At 64.4% G+C, this 14,034-nt stretch overlaps 2 protein-coding genes and 1 long non-coding RNA gene across 3 annotated transcripts; 1 reads left to right on the top strand and 2 right to left on the bottom strand.

Moving 5' to 3' along the window:
• Positions 1-626: 626 nt before the first annotated feature.
• HGH1 (HGH1 homolog) lies at positions 627-2,515 on the bottom strand. The gene is made up of 6 exons (XM_042924023.1): positions 1,788-2,515; positions 1,615-1,715; positions 1,415-1,513; positions 1,120-1,211; positions 902-1,024; positions 627-817 (listed from the first exon to the last, which is right to left on the bottom strand). The coding sequence occupies exons 1-6, from the start codon at positions 2,417-2,419 to the stop codon at positions 641-643; spliced, it is 1,224 nt and encodes a 407-aa protein (XP_042779957.1). The 5' UTR covers positions 2,420-2,515; the 3' UTR covers positions 627-640.
• Positions 2,516-2,587: 72 nt separating this feature from the next.
• LOC122210998 lies at positions 2,588-4,644 on the top strand. The gene is made up of 3 exons (XR_006198409.1): positions 2,588-2,743; positions 3,766-3,950; positions 4,499-4,644. It is a non-coding gene; the product is annotated as an uncharacterized LOC122210998 (long non-coding RNA).
• Positions 4,360-14,002, bottom strand: WDR97 (WD repeat domain 97). Its single transcript, XM_042923899.1, is given in 24 exon segments — positions 4,360-4,777; positions 4,854-4,915; positions 5,001-5,545; positions 5,883-6,045; positions 6,125-6,246; positions 6,336-6,533; positions 6,622-6,813; positions 6,894-7,112; positions 7,209-7,337; positions 8,869-8,952; positions 9,258-9,323; positions 9,325-9,516; positions 9,619-9,768; positions 9,967-10,027; positions 10,299-10,420; positions 10,517-10,649; positions 10,833-10,923; positions 10,999-11,235; positions 11,324-11,466; positions 11,537-12,236; positions 12,400-12,521; positions 12,662-13,290; positions 13,469-13,596; positions 13,798-14,002. Coding segments are annotated over 24 exon segments (4,821 nt in total). The 5' UTR covers positions 13,928-14,002; the 3' UTR covers positions 4,360-4,574.
• Between the last annotated feature and the right edge of the window lie 32 nt (positions 14,003-14,034).

The raw sequence follows: 14,034 nt of genomic DNA, 5'->3' as shown, positions 1-14,034 counted from the left end.
GGGCTCGGACGCTCAAGGAAGCCTTCCAAGGACAGGGCCCGGTCAGAGCGGACAGCAAGGACGTCACAGCAGGGCGGGCCAGAGAAGACAGCAAGGGGCTGAGGGCCGTCCCGGGGCACAGGTCAAGCAGGAAGATGGAGAGAATGACGGGGACACAGCGCCCAGCCAGCGCTCCAAGGACAGACCAGGGGGTCACAGCCCTAGGAGATCCCAGGACAGGCTGATGCTGGAAGTCTCACGAGGTCAGTCCTTTGAGGCTGGGTCTCAGGCAGGGCACGTTGAGGACCCCAGAATAGAGCACTTGGGGTGGGCCTGGCAGCAAAGGGCCCTGCTTACACCTGGACGCCCACCAATGCACAGACCTCGACGGTGCCCTCCGGGGCCGCTCAGGCTTGCACTGTTTATCCGTCCCGCCCGTGAGCCATCTTCCTGGAGGCACCCGAGAGTCCTGGAGCACGGCTGGCTCTGACTGACCAGCGCTGCTCCAAGCAACCGGAGTTGCTGGAAGTCACGGGGCACAAAGAGGTCCCCTCGCCCTCCCAGGCGTATTGGACATTCGCCCTAGAGACCTCTCGGCAGGGAACGACCTCTGAGCAAGGAGACCCAGGGGCCCACAGCTGCCTGCGGGAAGGCCCGGAGCTCAGGTGGGTGTAGCCCCTCCAGCTCGTGGCTCCGGAGCCAGCTCCTCCGACGGCTCCCGGGTGTGCTGTTCCTGCTCCTGGCGGTCCAGCCGCTGCAGCTGCTGCTCCACGTCTTCAGGCACCTGCACCTCCAGGAGGTTTTCCATGCCCTGCTCTGGCTCGTCCCCAATGAGCACCTGCCAGCGGGGGAGGCAGGTGAGCAGCTGGGGCTGGCGCACCGCGGACATCCCGCCCCCCTTCCCCACCAGCCCCGCACCCACCTGAATGAGTTTCTCGCAGGCCACCCGCACGTCGGGCTCCGGCTCCCAGCTGTGTAGCTCACGCAGGATCAGGTAGGCTCCCTGCTTCCTCACCTGCTGCCGACCAGGTGCTGTGGCTGTCAGCTGAGAGAGGGCAAAGGTTATCCAGATATGTGCGTGCCCGCGCGTGTGTGGCACGTTAGGAGCCGGCATGAATACAGCAGGGCCTCTCTGCTCACCAGCATGATGGCTTCAATGAGCATCTTTCGGATGTCGGCATCAGGCTCCCTCTGCTTGTCTGGCGGCAGGTACTGCAGGTCAACAGGCAGCCCTAGGGGTGTGTGTGCGAGCCACTGGGTGCCAGCACCAGGCATCAGGCCAGACCCAACCTGGGTTAGCCCCATTCGTGCTCAGCAACTCCCTGGCTGGAAGGTTTCAGCCAGGTCAAGCCCTGGGCATCTTCTCCCTCCCCCCCCCCCCCACTGGCCTCCCCTTCTGCCCAGGGAACCCCGAGGCTCCACCCAAGCCACTCACGCTCCATCTCCTCCTCGGAGAAGTCCTCAGGGCCAGCCAGGGGCAGCAGCAAGAAAGGGAGAATGTCCACCTCGGGCCCAAGCAGCCACTCGTGGTGTCCTGGGGGGGAAGGGGAACAGGAACGGGGGTCAGTCTAGCGAGGCCCCGAAGCCATCTCTCCGTCCCATCCCCCCAAACGCCACACCCCCACCCCTACTCACGATGCTCGAAGCAGCAGTTTCGGAGAGTCCCCACCACCCCGCCCCTGCGCACGGAGGAGTCTGGGAATTGGGTAAGGGGCAGCAGCCGCTGGACCACGCACCTGAAGGAAGGGATCACTCATTGCCATCCCAGTTCACCTCCACCCCCTCCCCGCGGGAGCCCCGGGCTTCACCTGTCGGGGTCCAGCAGGAAGGCGCGCGCCGCGGGACGCTGGCTGAGGTTGGAGAGCATTGGCCCCAGGTAATGCAGGGGCGCGCGGGCGTTGTAGCCAGGCGTGCACAGCGCGCGCACCAGCCGCCCCAGGCCTGACTCCCCCGGCTCCGCGACCTCCAGCGCTGCCATCAGCGCGGCACACGGCGCCGGCTCTCGGCTGAGGTTGGCCAGCACGGCGGCCGCCTCCTCGGCCCAGGGCCACTGTGGATCCAACGCGCGGCCCAGCAGGCGGGCAGGCAGCTCGGGCTCGGCCTGCAGCAACGGCTCGTGCAGGCCGGGCTCGGCAGCGAGGTTGACGAGTGCGCGAGCGGCGTCGCGCGCCGGGGCCGGGGCCGGGGCCGGGGCCGCGGCCAGCTCGACCAGCGCCCGCAGCAGGGCCGCCTGGCCGGCCAGCAGCGTCCGACCGGGCCCGGAGCCGGTCAGCTCCAGCACGTGCCGCGCCGCCTCCGCCTGCAGGTCCGCCCGCGCCCCGAGCGCCAGGAAGGGCAGCAGCTTCGCCACCTCCGCCTCCAGGCCGGCCTCCGGCATCGGAGACCCTGCGGAAGCTAGCCCACTAGCCAACGCGCCCGCGCCAGTCCTGGCCTCCCCCATGCCCGCGCGGATCACCCCAGCCGCCACCCGGGCTGAGACCCGGCCCGTCAGAGGAACGGAAGCCGCAGCCACCAGTCGGGAGGCTGCCCACTCCGCGCGCGGGGCTGGGTCGGCGTGCGGAGGCGGGGCCGGCGCCCGGAGGCGGAGCCACACCGAGGGCCTGCGCGTTGTGGACTGCGTGCTCCGCCCCCAGCCCCACGCCGCGGCCGAGGGTGGCCCTGGAGGCGCCCGCAAGGAATCGTCGCGTGTGGTGTGACCCCGGTCCTAGGGGGACCAACCAGCCAGTGGTAGCTGACGGATTACATGGCCCCTCTTCCATCGTAGGTGGGGCAGAGCTCTATCTTCCCTGGAAGAGTCACATGGTCCGTTACTTTGACTTTTTTTTTTTTTTTTTTTTTTTTTAAGTAATTTCTACCCCCAGTGTGGGGCTCGAACTCACACCCCGGCACCAAGAGTCGCATGTTCCTTAGACTGAGCCAGGAAGGCGCCCCTGGTTGACTTTCTAATGTTAGACCAGCCTGTATTTCCTGACGTAACCTCCACCTGGTCATGATATATTTTCATTTTTTAAATGTTTATTTTGAGGGGCCCCTGGGTGGCTCAGTCAGGTTAAGCGTCGGACTGCGGCTCAGGCCATGATCTGGTGGTTTGTGGGTTTGGAGCCCCAGGTCAGGCTCTGTGCTGATATGGAAAAGCCTGGAGCCTGCTTCGAATTCGGTATCTCCTTCTCTCTCTCTCTCTCAAAAATAAGCATTAAAAAAAGAGTTTGTGGGAAGGCACGGGAGTGGGGGAGGGGGAGAGAAGGGGAGAGAGAGTCCCAAACAGGCTCTGTGCTACTTTGCATTGATCTCCTGACCGAAATCGTGACCTGAGCCCAAACCAAGAGTCAGAGGCTTAAGTGACTGAGCCGCCTAGACGACCCTCTCATGTTGGTATTTTTACAAATATATCTATTTTTACTTATTTTCTCAAGCTCTGTGCCCAATGTGGGGCTTGAACTCCTGAGTTCAAGAGTCACACACTCTACCAACTGAGCCAGCCAGGTGCCCCTCTCATGTTGGTATTTTAAAAAGAATGTAATGGTTTTATAACTTAAAGCATGAAACACCTGTAGCAGCAGACCGCCCTAGGCCTCCTGGTCCTTGTCTTAGCAGGCATGGGTCCTTTTATACAAAGGTCCTGGGGCTTCTTGCCCTACTCTGCGAGGAAAGGGCCACCCTCTTGGCAGCCCCAGAACAAGAGCCCCTGCACAGTTCAGGGCCTGGGGTGGGCGGGTTGCGGACAAATTCTAACCAGAAAGCCATGGAGAAGAAACTTCTAAAGTCGGAGGCTGAAAACATTCACAGGAAACAAACTGCTGCTTGACGGCCCAAAAGAAGGATGTAAAAGCTAGACCGGCCCTTCGCAAAGGCACACCCCACAGCCAGTGCACACCTGGGCCCTACGAGTTGTCTGACCAGTGTCCTGGGAGCTTTCGACAGCTCAGAAGGAAGCCAAGGCCCTCTGAGCCCTCTGAGACTTCACATACGAGGTATGTCTCCTGACAATTTTCAGGTAGAAGGGTCCAAAGGGTTGCTGTCCCTCTATTGCTTCTTGAATAAAGCACATGGGACCCCATCAATTCCTCTCCCTTCCAACCCAAGGGTAACCAAGGCACCAACAGATTCTGGTCTCACCTCCCTTACACTTACACACACACACACACACACACACACACACACACACACACACCTGTGGCCACCTAGACCCTCCCACTCCCTCCATGCCTGGCCACTTGCTGGCCCACAAGTTCCCACTCCCATCTTGACCTCAGTAATTTACTGACAAACGCTGGCTGAGTGCCTGAGCAGGGACATGCCCACATGGGATAGGCCCCTCTCCAGGCAGACAGCCCCCGCCCCCCCCCCAAGTGCTGACCATGCCAGACTCCAGCGTGGCCCTGGCTCCTGCCTTGCACATGCAGCTGGCCACTGGGAGATTCACAAGACACAAGCAGGACCTCCCCGTGCACCCTTGCAGCCCCCAAAGATGAAGGTGGCACCCAGTTTTCTGGCCACGACCTCTGGACTTTATTTCTAGGGGGAGAACAGTTGGCTGGAAAGCGGCTTCCTGCCTCCAGGCTGGAGGGAAGAAGAGACCGGGGCCACCAGCCTGGTCAACTGTAGCTGTCAGGGTTCGTGTCATCTGGCAGAAAGTAGCGCTGTAAAGCAGGCTGCAGGAGCAGTGGGGGCAGCGGACGGGCAGGCCTGGGCCAGGCCGGGGGGAAGGGACGAATTTCCACCCTCGGCAGGGGCAGTTTCAGCATGCGGATGGAGCCATGGAGGGCACTGCCCACCCGGAGCCGGGACGGCATCCGGCCTGTGGGCCAGCAGGACAGTGAGGTCTCAGGCTGAGGTGGAAGTCAAGGTCTAGTTCTCCCCCCGTCCCTACTCACCTCTCAGTCTCATCGGAGACCTCTGGACCTTGGCCTCCTGAAGCCGGAGGATAGGATAGTGCCTGGAGGGGTAAGGAAGTGGGTTCGGCCCCATCAGCCCCTCAGCTGCCCCGCACAGGCCCTGTCCCGGCCTGGTGGCCCCCTCACCAGCGATCCCAGGGCTGTGGTAGCACTGTGTTGGGCACAGGTGGGCGCAAGCTCAGGCATGGGCTCTCGGGCTCCTCCTGCAGGGGACTCTGCTGCCGGGCCCGCTGCCGCTCACAGAAGAAGTTGAGCGCATCGATCGGCCCCAGGTCCAGCATCTGCGACCGTGACCAGTCCGTCTGCTCCAGTGGCAGTGGCTCATCCGGCAGCACAGCGGGTACTGAGGGGTGCAAATGGACCTCGGACGAGGGGCAGAAGTGTCGCAGTGTCTCTGACAGCGTGCGTCTGGTCCACCAGAAGCACACTGGTGGAAGCGTTTGCTGGGCCTGGGACTCAAGGGTGGCCAAGTCCAGCTCCCCAGGTGAGACCACCAGTGAGGGGGCCCAGGAATGGGCTGAGGGTGTCGCTGAGACATGAAAAGGTGACCCAGAGAGCACGGAAATCTGAGACGGGGCCTCCTTGGGAGGAGGGTAAAGTGCCGAGGTCCTGGAGACCCTGGGCAGCACCTCTGACAACTCGGCTACTACAGAAGGCTGCAAGGATTCCATCTGTGGGGGAAACAGCCAGTTGAAGATGCCGCCAAGCCCAAGGCAGAGGCTCTCCCTGCCCCAGCAGGGAGGCCTGAGTGGTGCTGCCCCTGGCCCCAAGCTTCAGACCTGGCTGCAGACTGCTTCCTGGGAAGGAGCAGGAAGATCCCCAGAGATGGGGGGTTGGGGGACAACAGGAGAGGACCCATGAGCACAGGTACAGAGCAAGCCGAAGAGCCAGCCAGCCGTACCTGGATCCCCCCCACCCCGACTTGGGAAAAGCCTAGGGAAAAGACAAGAGGCTCCACTGGCAAGTGGCCTGCCCCCCCCCCCCCCCCCCCGCCCCATCCACCGGGACCTGTAGCCGCTCCATCATTTCCTCCAGCTTCTGGCAGCAGCGTTGGCGCAGTGCAGCCTTGCAGTTGGCGTCCGGGCCCTGGACCCAGGTCGTCATCTCCTTGAACAGGAAGCCCTGCGGATCCTGAAGGCCTAGCCCTTCCAGCAGCTTCTTGAGCCAGGGCCTGGGACAGTGGTGAGCAGCTGGCTTATCCAGAAGCCTTCCTCAGCTGGTGGTGAGGATGAGTAGGGAGCAAAACTCACCGGCAGGAGGCTGGCGAGTAGAGGAAGTAGGACATGAGCTCCAGCACCACCTCGTGGGACTCCAGGGAGCAGGCCAGGAGGAGCTGCAACGCCAGCATCACGAACTGCTTCTGCGTCTGGTCCTGAGCGCAGAGGAGCGAAGCAGCCGGGTAGGTGCTGGAGGCCCGGGGCGGGCCGGGGGGCGGGGCTGGGGGCGGGGCCAGAGGTGCACCTCGAGGCTGGGGGGCTGGTCCAGGTTGAGCAAGCGCTCCAGGATGCCCCGCAGCCGGTTACAGAGGTCTCTGCTCACGTCGGGCAGCAGCCGCAGCAGCGCTCCCAGGATGTGCACGCGGTCTGCCCAGGAGGCCTCGTCCAGCAGGTCCGTGAGCAGCGAGGCCAGGCCCTCCACCGTGCCCACTTCGGGATACACCTGCGGGTACCCAGCGCCGAGGCCCTGTTCCCTGCACTGCCCGCCTCCCCGCCAGCCTGTGCTTCCCAGGTGCCCGAGACCCCCGAACCTTCAGGTTGAAGATGGGGAACAGCTTTTTGAACCAGTTCTGGCAGACGAAAAATTGCAGAAACCTGGGCAGACGGCCGTAGCGCTCTTCCCAGAGCGAGCGCCTGAAGGGGTACGAGGGGCCGCGCGAGGCCTGGGTCCCGGCGGAGGCGTCACGAGAGTGCAAGGGCTTCGGGGTCGAATCCTCGGGGCTCTGCGGGGCAGCGGCAGCAGCTGCAGGCCCCCCTCTCCGCTCCTGACCTTGGCAGCCCCGGGGGCCTAGCGGGTGCCTACCTTGGCCTCCTCCAACTCGGAGAGGTGCCCGCGTGGGCTCAGGGAGTCGGAGGCCCAGTCCAGATACAGCTCGTCCTCCTCCTCCTCCTCCTCCTCCTCCTCCTCCTCCTCCTCCTCCGCCTCCTCTTCCCCCAACCACCGGATCAGCTTCTGCTGCCACTTGGCATGCCACTGCCTCCCGCGTCGTCGTGGCAGCCACATGTCCTGGCTCCCACCTGGCTGCAGAGGGGAGAGCACGGGTGGCCGCTGGCATGCCGCGGGAACTCGGGCCCCCTTCCACAGAGCCCAGGAGCAAGCCCCCTGGTCCTCCCTTGCCTGGTGTCTGCCGTGGCTGGTGAGCGGGGCAGGGGCTCCGAGGCCGCTGACCTCCCTGTGCGGCCACATCTGCTGCAGCACCACGGAGTTGGGCACGCTGCCGGGGAAGTGGACGGGCCTGCGGGAGGGCTGCAGGTGGACACGGCGGGGTGGGCTGAGAACCCGAACTCCACCTGCCCTCCCACCCCACTCGGTGGCCAGTCCAGCTCCGCGGCCGGGTCTCCCGGAGCTGAACTGGGCTCGCGCCCCCGTCCACCTGCACCTGTGTAACACCCCCGGACCGTACAGACTGGGAACTAAAACTTCGTCCTCCTTTTGAAAGAGGAACTGCATGGAGCTGGGCAGAGGCTCAACAGTGGACTGCGGCCCTGAGCTCTCGGGCACAAGTGGACACTCTAGCTGCTGGGTGGGTAGAACGTGCAACTCGATCTTAGGGTTGTGAGTTCAAGCTCCACACTGGGCTTGAAAATAAAATCTTGCGAAAAAAGGACACTCTGTAAAAACTGGTTTCCGGTAACCAGACTAAAGTGCCAGAAAAGCAGTGACGTGTACAATGTGATTACATCTTCTAACCACAACTTTTAGAAAGCAACCTGTGGGGGCGCCTGGGTGGCGCAGTCGGTTGGGCGTCCAACTTCAGCCAGGTCACGATCTCGCGGTCCGTGAGTTCGAGCCCCGCGTCAGGCTCTGGGCTGATGGCTCAGAGCCTGGAGCCTGTTTCCGATTCTGTGTCTCCCTCTCTCTCTGCCCCTCCCCCGTTCATGCTCTGTCTCTCTCTGTCCCAAAAATAAATAAATGTTGAAAAAAAAAAATTTCTTAAAAGAAAGCAACCTGTGTGAGTTCCCTAATGCCTCTGCAATTTGCGAGTGAAGACCCCTGGCTTTTGCTCGTTAACAGGACTCAATCTGGGTTGCTACCAAATCTGTGCTACCCGGATCGTGACGCCCTGTTTTCTCAGTCAACACCCAAAACGCTCAGACAGGCAAAGAGAACCTTTAGAAACCAGGTGGAAGGACAGTCAAGGGAGGCATCAGCTGTGACGACTGAGGAGGAAATCTGGGCGGCCTCTGGGGAGCGCTGACACCCCCACACCCTCTCCACGGGACTTGGCCCCCAGCCCTGGAACCGGGATGTCCATGAGAATTGGTGCTAGGAGCCTGGAGAGGTGGGCTGAGGGTTTGGGTAGATGGTGCGGCTGCAGGAAGGATCGGCGACACCCCCCACCCCCCGCCCCGGGCAGATGACAGTGCCAGCGTGTGCAGGGAGTCTGGGATGGAGACGTTGGGAAGCTGGCAGAGTGCAAGGGGCCAGCTCCCGTGGCCTCTGCTCCTTTAAAGGGAGAGGACTCTGGTCTTCCAGACAGTCCGCATGGCACCTGCTCACCCAGCACTTTCACTGGGGAGGAGGTGTGCCGGCACAATGAGCTGGCAGAGGCCTTGGCTGTGCCTAGTGTCTTCTCTGGGAGTCTGGCCCTCCGGCCGCTGGCCCCCAGAAAGCAAGGAGTCAGGGCCCACAGACAATAGCACCACGGCTGGGCTGGCCAGGAGGTGGGGGGAGGGCGACAGGCGGCTCGGAGATCAGACTGGACCAGGAGGTCTGCAGCAAAGGGACGACGGGGTGCGTGAGAAGGCTGCCACCGGAGAGAGCAAGGGACCCTTACCTCACAGGGCTGAATGGTGGCAGGAAAGAAGCCTCGGAGGTTGGAGAGGAGCTCCTCGGGCCGCCTCGTCATCAGGAGGGGGATCTGGGACAGCAGAGGGGCTCAGAGCCAAGCGTGGGCCCCCAGTGCCCCTGCAGCTCCGCTCCTGGGTGGGCAGCACCCACCCGCCCGGGCGCCTCACCCTGTGCTGTGTGTGGGGGGATGGTAGGCCCGGGACCACAGGCTTCTCCCCTTGGAGCCGCTCCAACTGCAGCCGCAGGTCCAGACCGAGGCCCAGGCTGCCGCTCAGAGAGGAGCGGGCCAGCAGCTGAGGTGAGGGAGGAGGAGTCGCAGGGCGGGGGGCGGGGCCATGGGGGCAGGGTCGAGGTGGGAGGGGCGGGAGGCCTTACCTGGGAGGCCCTGCTGTGCACCCCCCGGTGGGGGTGGGGGGTGGGCAAGGGGACTCGGGGAGGGGGGGGCGAAGCGCTGGCCCCCGGTCCCCAGGTCCTGCAAGGGGCGGGCTGCCGGCCCCCTTAGGGCTTCAGTGCAGACCTCGGCCTGCCTAAGACTGAGGGCAGCTGTGGGCGAGGCACACACATCGCAGGTCTCTCTCTCCAGCGGGAGGGTCACAGTACTCCATTGCTGGGACTCTCTTCCAGAACGCATGCCCTGGAAGGGGTGCAAGAGGGATAGGCAGGGGTGAGGGGTGAGGCCCCGGGGTGAAGGGAGGGGCTGGAGTCTGGGCTGAGGCTGGGGAGGCTCTATACCCACCAGCAAGCCAGGGCCATAGATGAGACGCAGATAGTTGTCAAAGGCCTCCTGCCGCTGTTGCCAGGAGGGTGGGGGCTGGGCTGCCGGGACCACCAGCCCCAGTCTCAGCATCTGAAGGTCTTCATCCCGGGAAACTAGGGCTTCTAGGTCCTGGGTGGGGGTTAGGGGTCAGCCCATTCCTCCTTCAGTCTTGCCATCTGCTTTCCAGACAGCCACGGGATCCCACGCCTGCCCCAGGGGCTGAAGGAGAGTGGCCTGAGCCCAGGGAAGGTTGTAGGGCTGGGGCTTTGGGACGGTGAGGGGGTTGGGGGTTGGGGGTTGGGGGTTGGGGGTTGGGACCCACCCCACCTCCTCCAACACTGGCTGCTGAGGTGTGGCCGTCTGGTGATGGATGAAAGACAAGTCCGTGCTGCAGACAGGGATGGGCACAGGTGGGACACTAGATGTCATCACCAGGGGGACTGGGCAGAGGCTGGGACCAGCACCTGGGGGTGGGCATGGCCAGGCCTCTGTCAGAACACAGCCCAACAGCCAGGAGTGGGGATGCCAGGGCTGCGACAGGTCGGGGTGGTCTAAGTGGCCTGGGAGCTCTGGGTCCCCGAGCTGGGTGCACGCAGCCAGGCCCTGACTCGGGGGAGCTAGGCAGGGGCCTCTAGAACAGTTCAGCTGGGCCAGCAGACCTAAGACTGGCCACCCCGCGTAGGCTGGCGAGCCTCTGCAGCTGGGCTGGGGTCAGCGACTCCTGGGTGGTCGGTGGCAGGGGAGGGTCATCCACCACATCCGGGACCTTCCGGCATAGCTTCTGAACAGGAGAAAGAAACCTACAGCTCTGGCCTGGGGGGGCCTGTCTGCCCACAGCAGCCTCACTCTGCCCAGGAATCCTGTGCCCACTGCATACCTTAACCAGGTAAGATGTGGGCAGGTAGAGCCTATGGGACACCAGGCACAGTCGGGAGCCCAGAGCCAGCACCAGGTCCCCACTGTCGCTGCAGAAGGTCAGGGCCTGAGGGGCACCATTCAGCCGCAGGAGCCTGGAGGGAGCGGCCAGGGCGAGAATCCAGCCCTGCTCCAGAGGAGGAAACTGAGACACTAGCAGGGGCAAGCCCCCTTTCCCCGGTCCAGCCTCTGGGCTCTGCTGGGGGCAGAGGTAGGGGAGCCCTGCTGGCTGCCGACGGGCTCCCGCCCCCCCGCCCCCCTTCCCAGCCCCAACCCACCTCAACAGGCGATTCTCGGCTGTCCAGATGCGGATGGTGCAGTCCAGGCTGGAACAGGCATACAGCTTGAGTGTGGGACAGCAACACAGGCCTGAGGGACCAGGGCTCAGCGTGAGGGACCAGGGCCAGAGGACGGCCTGGGCTTTATTTTTGGCCTGCCCCTCACCAGTGATGTGGTCCGTGGGGTCATCCTGGGGCCGGTGATCGTAGCGGAGGCCGTTGCCCAGGCCAAACTGCACCAGGCCGTAGGTGGCGCTGTCTGGATCCTCAAAGCCCACAGTCACCCGCTTCCCCAGAGCGCAGAGCACCGTCGCCGGGTGGCAGCAAGAGAAGGTTCGCAGCAGGCAGAGGCTCTCCTCAGCATAGGGGAAGACACGCCACATCTTCACGGTCAAGTCTCCGCCTGCTCAGGTGGGAGGCAGGACTGCGCCTTTGTCCGGGGAGGGAAGGGGTTCCCAGGCCAGCCCCCTGGGGGGAGGAGAGATGCTGACCAGAGGACACAACGCAGTTCCAGGTAGATGCAATGGCGGTGACGGGGCCCGGGCTGTGTGCCTCGGTTTGGAAGACGGGCTTCGACCGGCGCCACTCGAGGACCGACAGGGTGCCATCCGTGTGCCCCACCACGGGCAGGTACCTACGCATGACATTAGCCAGTCGGCGCGGGCACCATCACCTTGCCCCACGTGGGCGGCTCCGGCACCCACCGGTTTTTGTCCTTCCGGGGTCGGGCCAGGTCACTGAGGCACAGCTCGCCCCCATGCTGGCGTACGATCTGCCAGCTGGCCAATGCGCTGCTGGGGTCTGTGAGGTGGCTGTACAGGTGCAGGCAGCAGGGCCTGGGCGCGGGGGCCGGGGGCGGGCACACCCGGTTTAGCACGCGCATGGGGCATCGTGCAGCGTTGGCACACACCAGGTGTCCGGCGCGCGTCAGCAGCCACAGTGCTTCCCGCGGTAGGCAGTAAAGCAGCGAGGCTGCGCCGTCCTCCGGTTCGAGCAGCAGCGCGCTCACCGTGCGCCCGGTGGCGACCGACACGAGGTAGACCGAGCCATCGGCGCATGCGCACACAAGGCGCATAGGCAGCGGCGGGTGCGCGGGCGCGGGCAGCGCGGGCGCGGTCTGCAGGTGGAGCACCGGCGCTGACAGCTGCGCCAACGGCGAGTAGAGCTCGCGAAGGAGCCACAGCTCCACGCTGCTCGCGCTCAAAGAGAGCACTGGCCAGCCGGGGCCAGCGGGCGCCAGCAGGCGGTTCACGTGCCCAGATGGCACCCCTCGGCCCCGGCTGCTCAGCGCCACCTCGCCCACCTGTGCTGACGCCTGCAGGTCCCACGTGCGCAGCGTCCCATCCTGCGAGGCTGACAGGACTAGGGCGGTGTTCGGCAGGACGGCCACAGCTGTCACTGGGCCTGTGGGAGGGGCACCAGGGGATCAGGGAAGGGGAGCAGGCGGCCCGGGATGCAGCCGGTGCAGAGAAGCTCGGGGAAGGGCTGGCGGAGACTCCCGACCGCCGGAGCTCTTACACAGGGTGGAGGGAGAACGGGCCTCAAGAGCCTAAGCGGTATGGCGCACCTGTGTGGCCCACGAACACCATCCGGACCTGCCAGTCGGCCTCCCACACCTTCACTGTGCTGTCGCGAGAAGCCGTCACCATGGCCTCTACCTCCTTGCAGTAGGCCAGGTCCGAGATGGTGCTGAAGGGGAAGAGAGGCCTCCGCAGACTCAGCACCCCCTGGTGTGTGAGCCCCGGCGGCCCTCCATGACTTGTTTTCTCTCCTGGATTCACCCGTCCTCTCTCACCCCACCTTCCTCCCAGTCCCTAGGCACCCCTCACGTTTTATGCAGGTCCCGGCGCACGTCTACGAGAGCCCAGCTGTCCAGATCAAAGGTGAGCACAGCCGAGCCACAGGCCGCGAAGCAGCATGGGGCTTGGTGGGAGGGCAAGGGCCCGAGAACCAAACGGGTGACTGCACCTGCAGGGCTTGGTGGCAGCTGCAGAGGTGACCCACACGGCACCAGGCAGCGGCCTCCTGAGCGGAACTTCCAGAGCACCAGGCTGCCGCCTGCCTCTGCCACCAGCAACAGCCCTAGGCTGGGCACCGGCAGACAGCAGACGGGCTGGTGGCCCGGCACCCTGCCCACCCCTGGCTTGCTCAGCCACAGCAGGCTGAGGTCAGGCCTTAGTATGGCCAGCCCCTCGGGGCCCCAGCCCACGAAGCGGCCCACAGCACCCAGAGGGCCTGGCACCGCCACCAGCCCCGTGAGCACTGCTGGGGCACACAGCTTCTCGTAAGCCCAGCCGTCTTGTCTGTGCAGGTGCAGGCGGCCCGCACCATCCAGCACCACGAAGCGTCTGCCCGCTGGGTCCTGCGCCACTGAGCGCAGCCCAGCTGCCACCGTCAGGTGGCGCAGCGGCTCCAGCCCGTGTGTCAAGCGGCCCACGCACAGCTCGGCTCTCTTTTCCTGCGGGCAGGGGCGAGCGGGCCTGCATTCAGCTGGGGGAGGGGGGGTGCTGGAGGAGAGGTAGTGCCCCTGCCTAGGGGAGCCAAGGGGATCCGGGCTGAGGGCGTCCTAGGGACAACGAGGGGAAGAAATGGGCCAGAAAAGAGGCCTCGAGGCAGGTGCCACAGGCAAGCCCCACCTTTTCCACGAAGTCACGGAGGCCTGTACGCAGGAGTAGCCATAGCTGGCGGGCACGGGCGCGCGGGGTCATGTTCTGCCACCGCAAGCTGCTGGTAAAAAGCCCTGGGACTGGCTCCGAAAACGACTCTGCGGGTCAGCAGTGGAAACACTGTCGATGTGTGGTCTTGGGCCCCAAACTCTGGAGGCTGTAGGCAGCCAGGGGCCCTCCCGAGTGCCTCGCCAGGTTAGGGGACTCCCCACGGAGTGTTGTGTCGCGGCAGGCAGAACCGGTGCCTGAGTGAGGCCTGTCACGTGGGGATCTGGGGCGGCGAGGCCAGGCCACCTCACCATTCTTCTCCTTGAGCAGCCCTGGATCCGGGACGTCATAGCTGTCGGCATCGTACAAGTCGAGATCCAGGATCAGGCTGTCACCTTCTACTGAAAAGGGGTTGCTGACGTCTGACACTCCGGTCTCCATTTTGGCCTCTGCAGGTCCGGGCCGCTCAACAGCCCCCCAGGACCGTTGCTAGGATACCGGAGGCAGTAGCCCCGCCCTTGACGCAGACCCCGCCCCACACGCAGAAC

The sequence above is a fragment of the Panthera leo genome, chromosome F2 (genome assembly GCF_018350215.1).
Source record: "Panthera leo isolate Ple1 chromosome F2, P.leo_Ple1_pat1.1, whole genome shotgun sequence".
Classification (NCBI taxonomy): domain Eukaryota; kingdom Metazoa; phylum Chordata; class Mammalia; order Carnivora; family Felidae; genus Panthera; species Panthera leo.
Note: the sequence above shows the minus strand (reverse complement) of the source record. Positions and strands in the feature narration are given on the sequence as shown.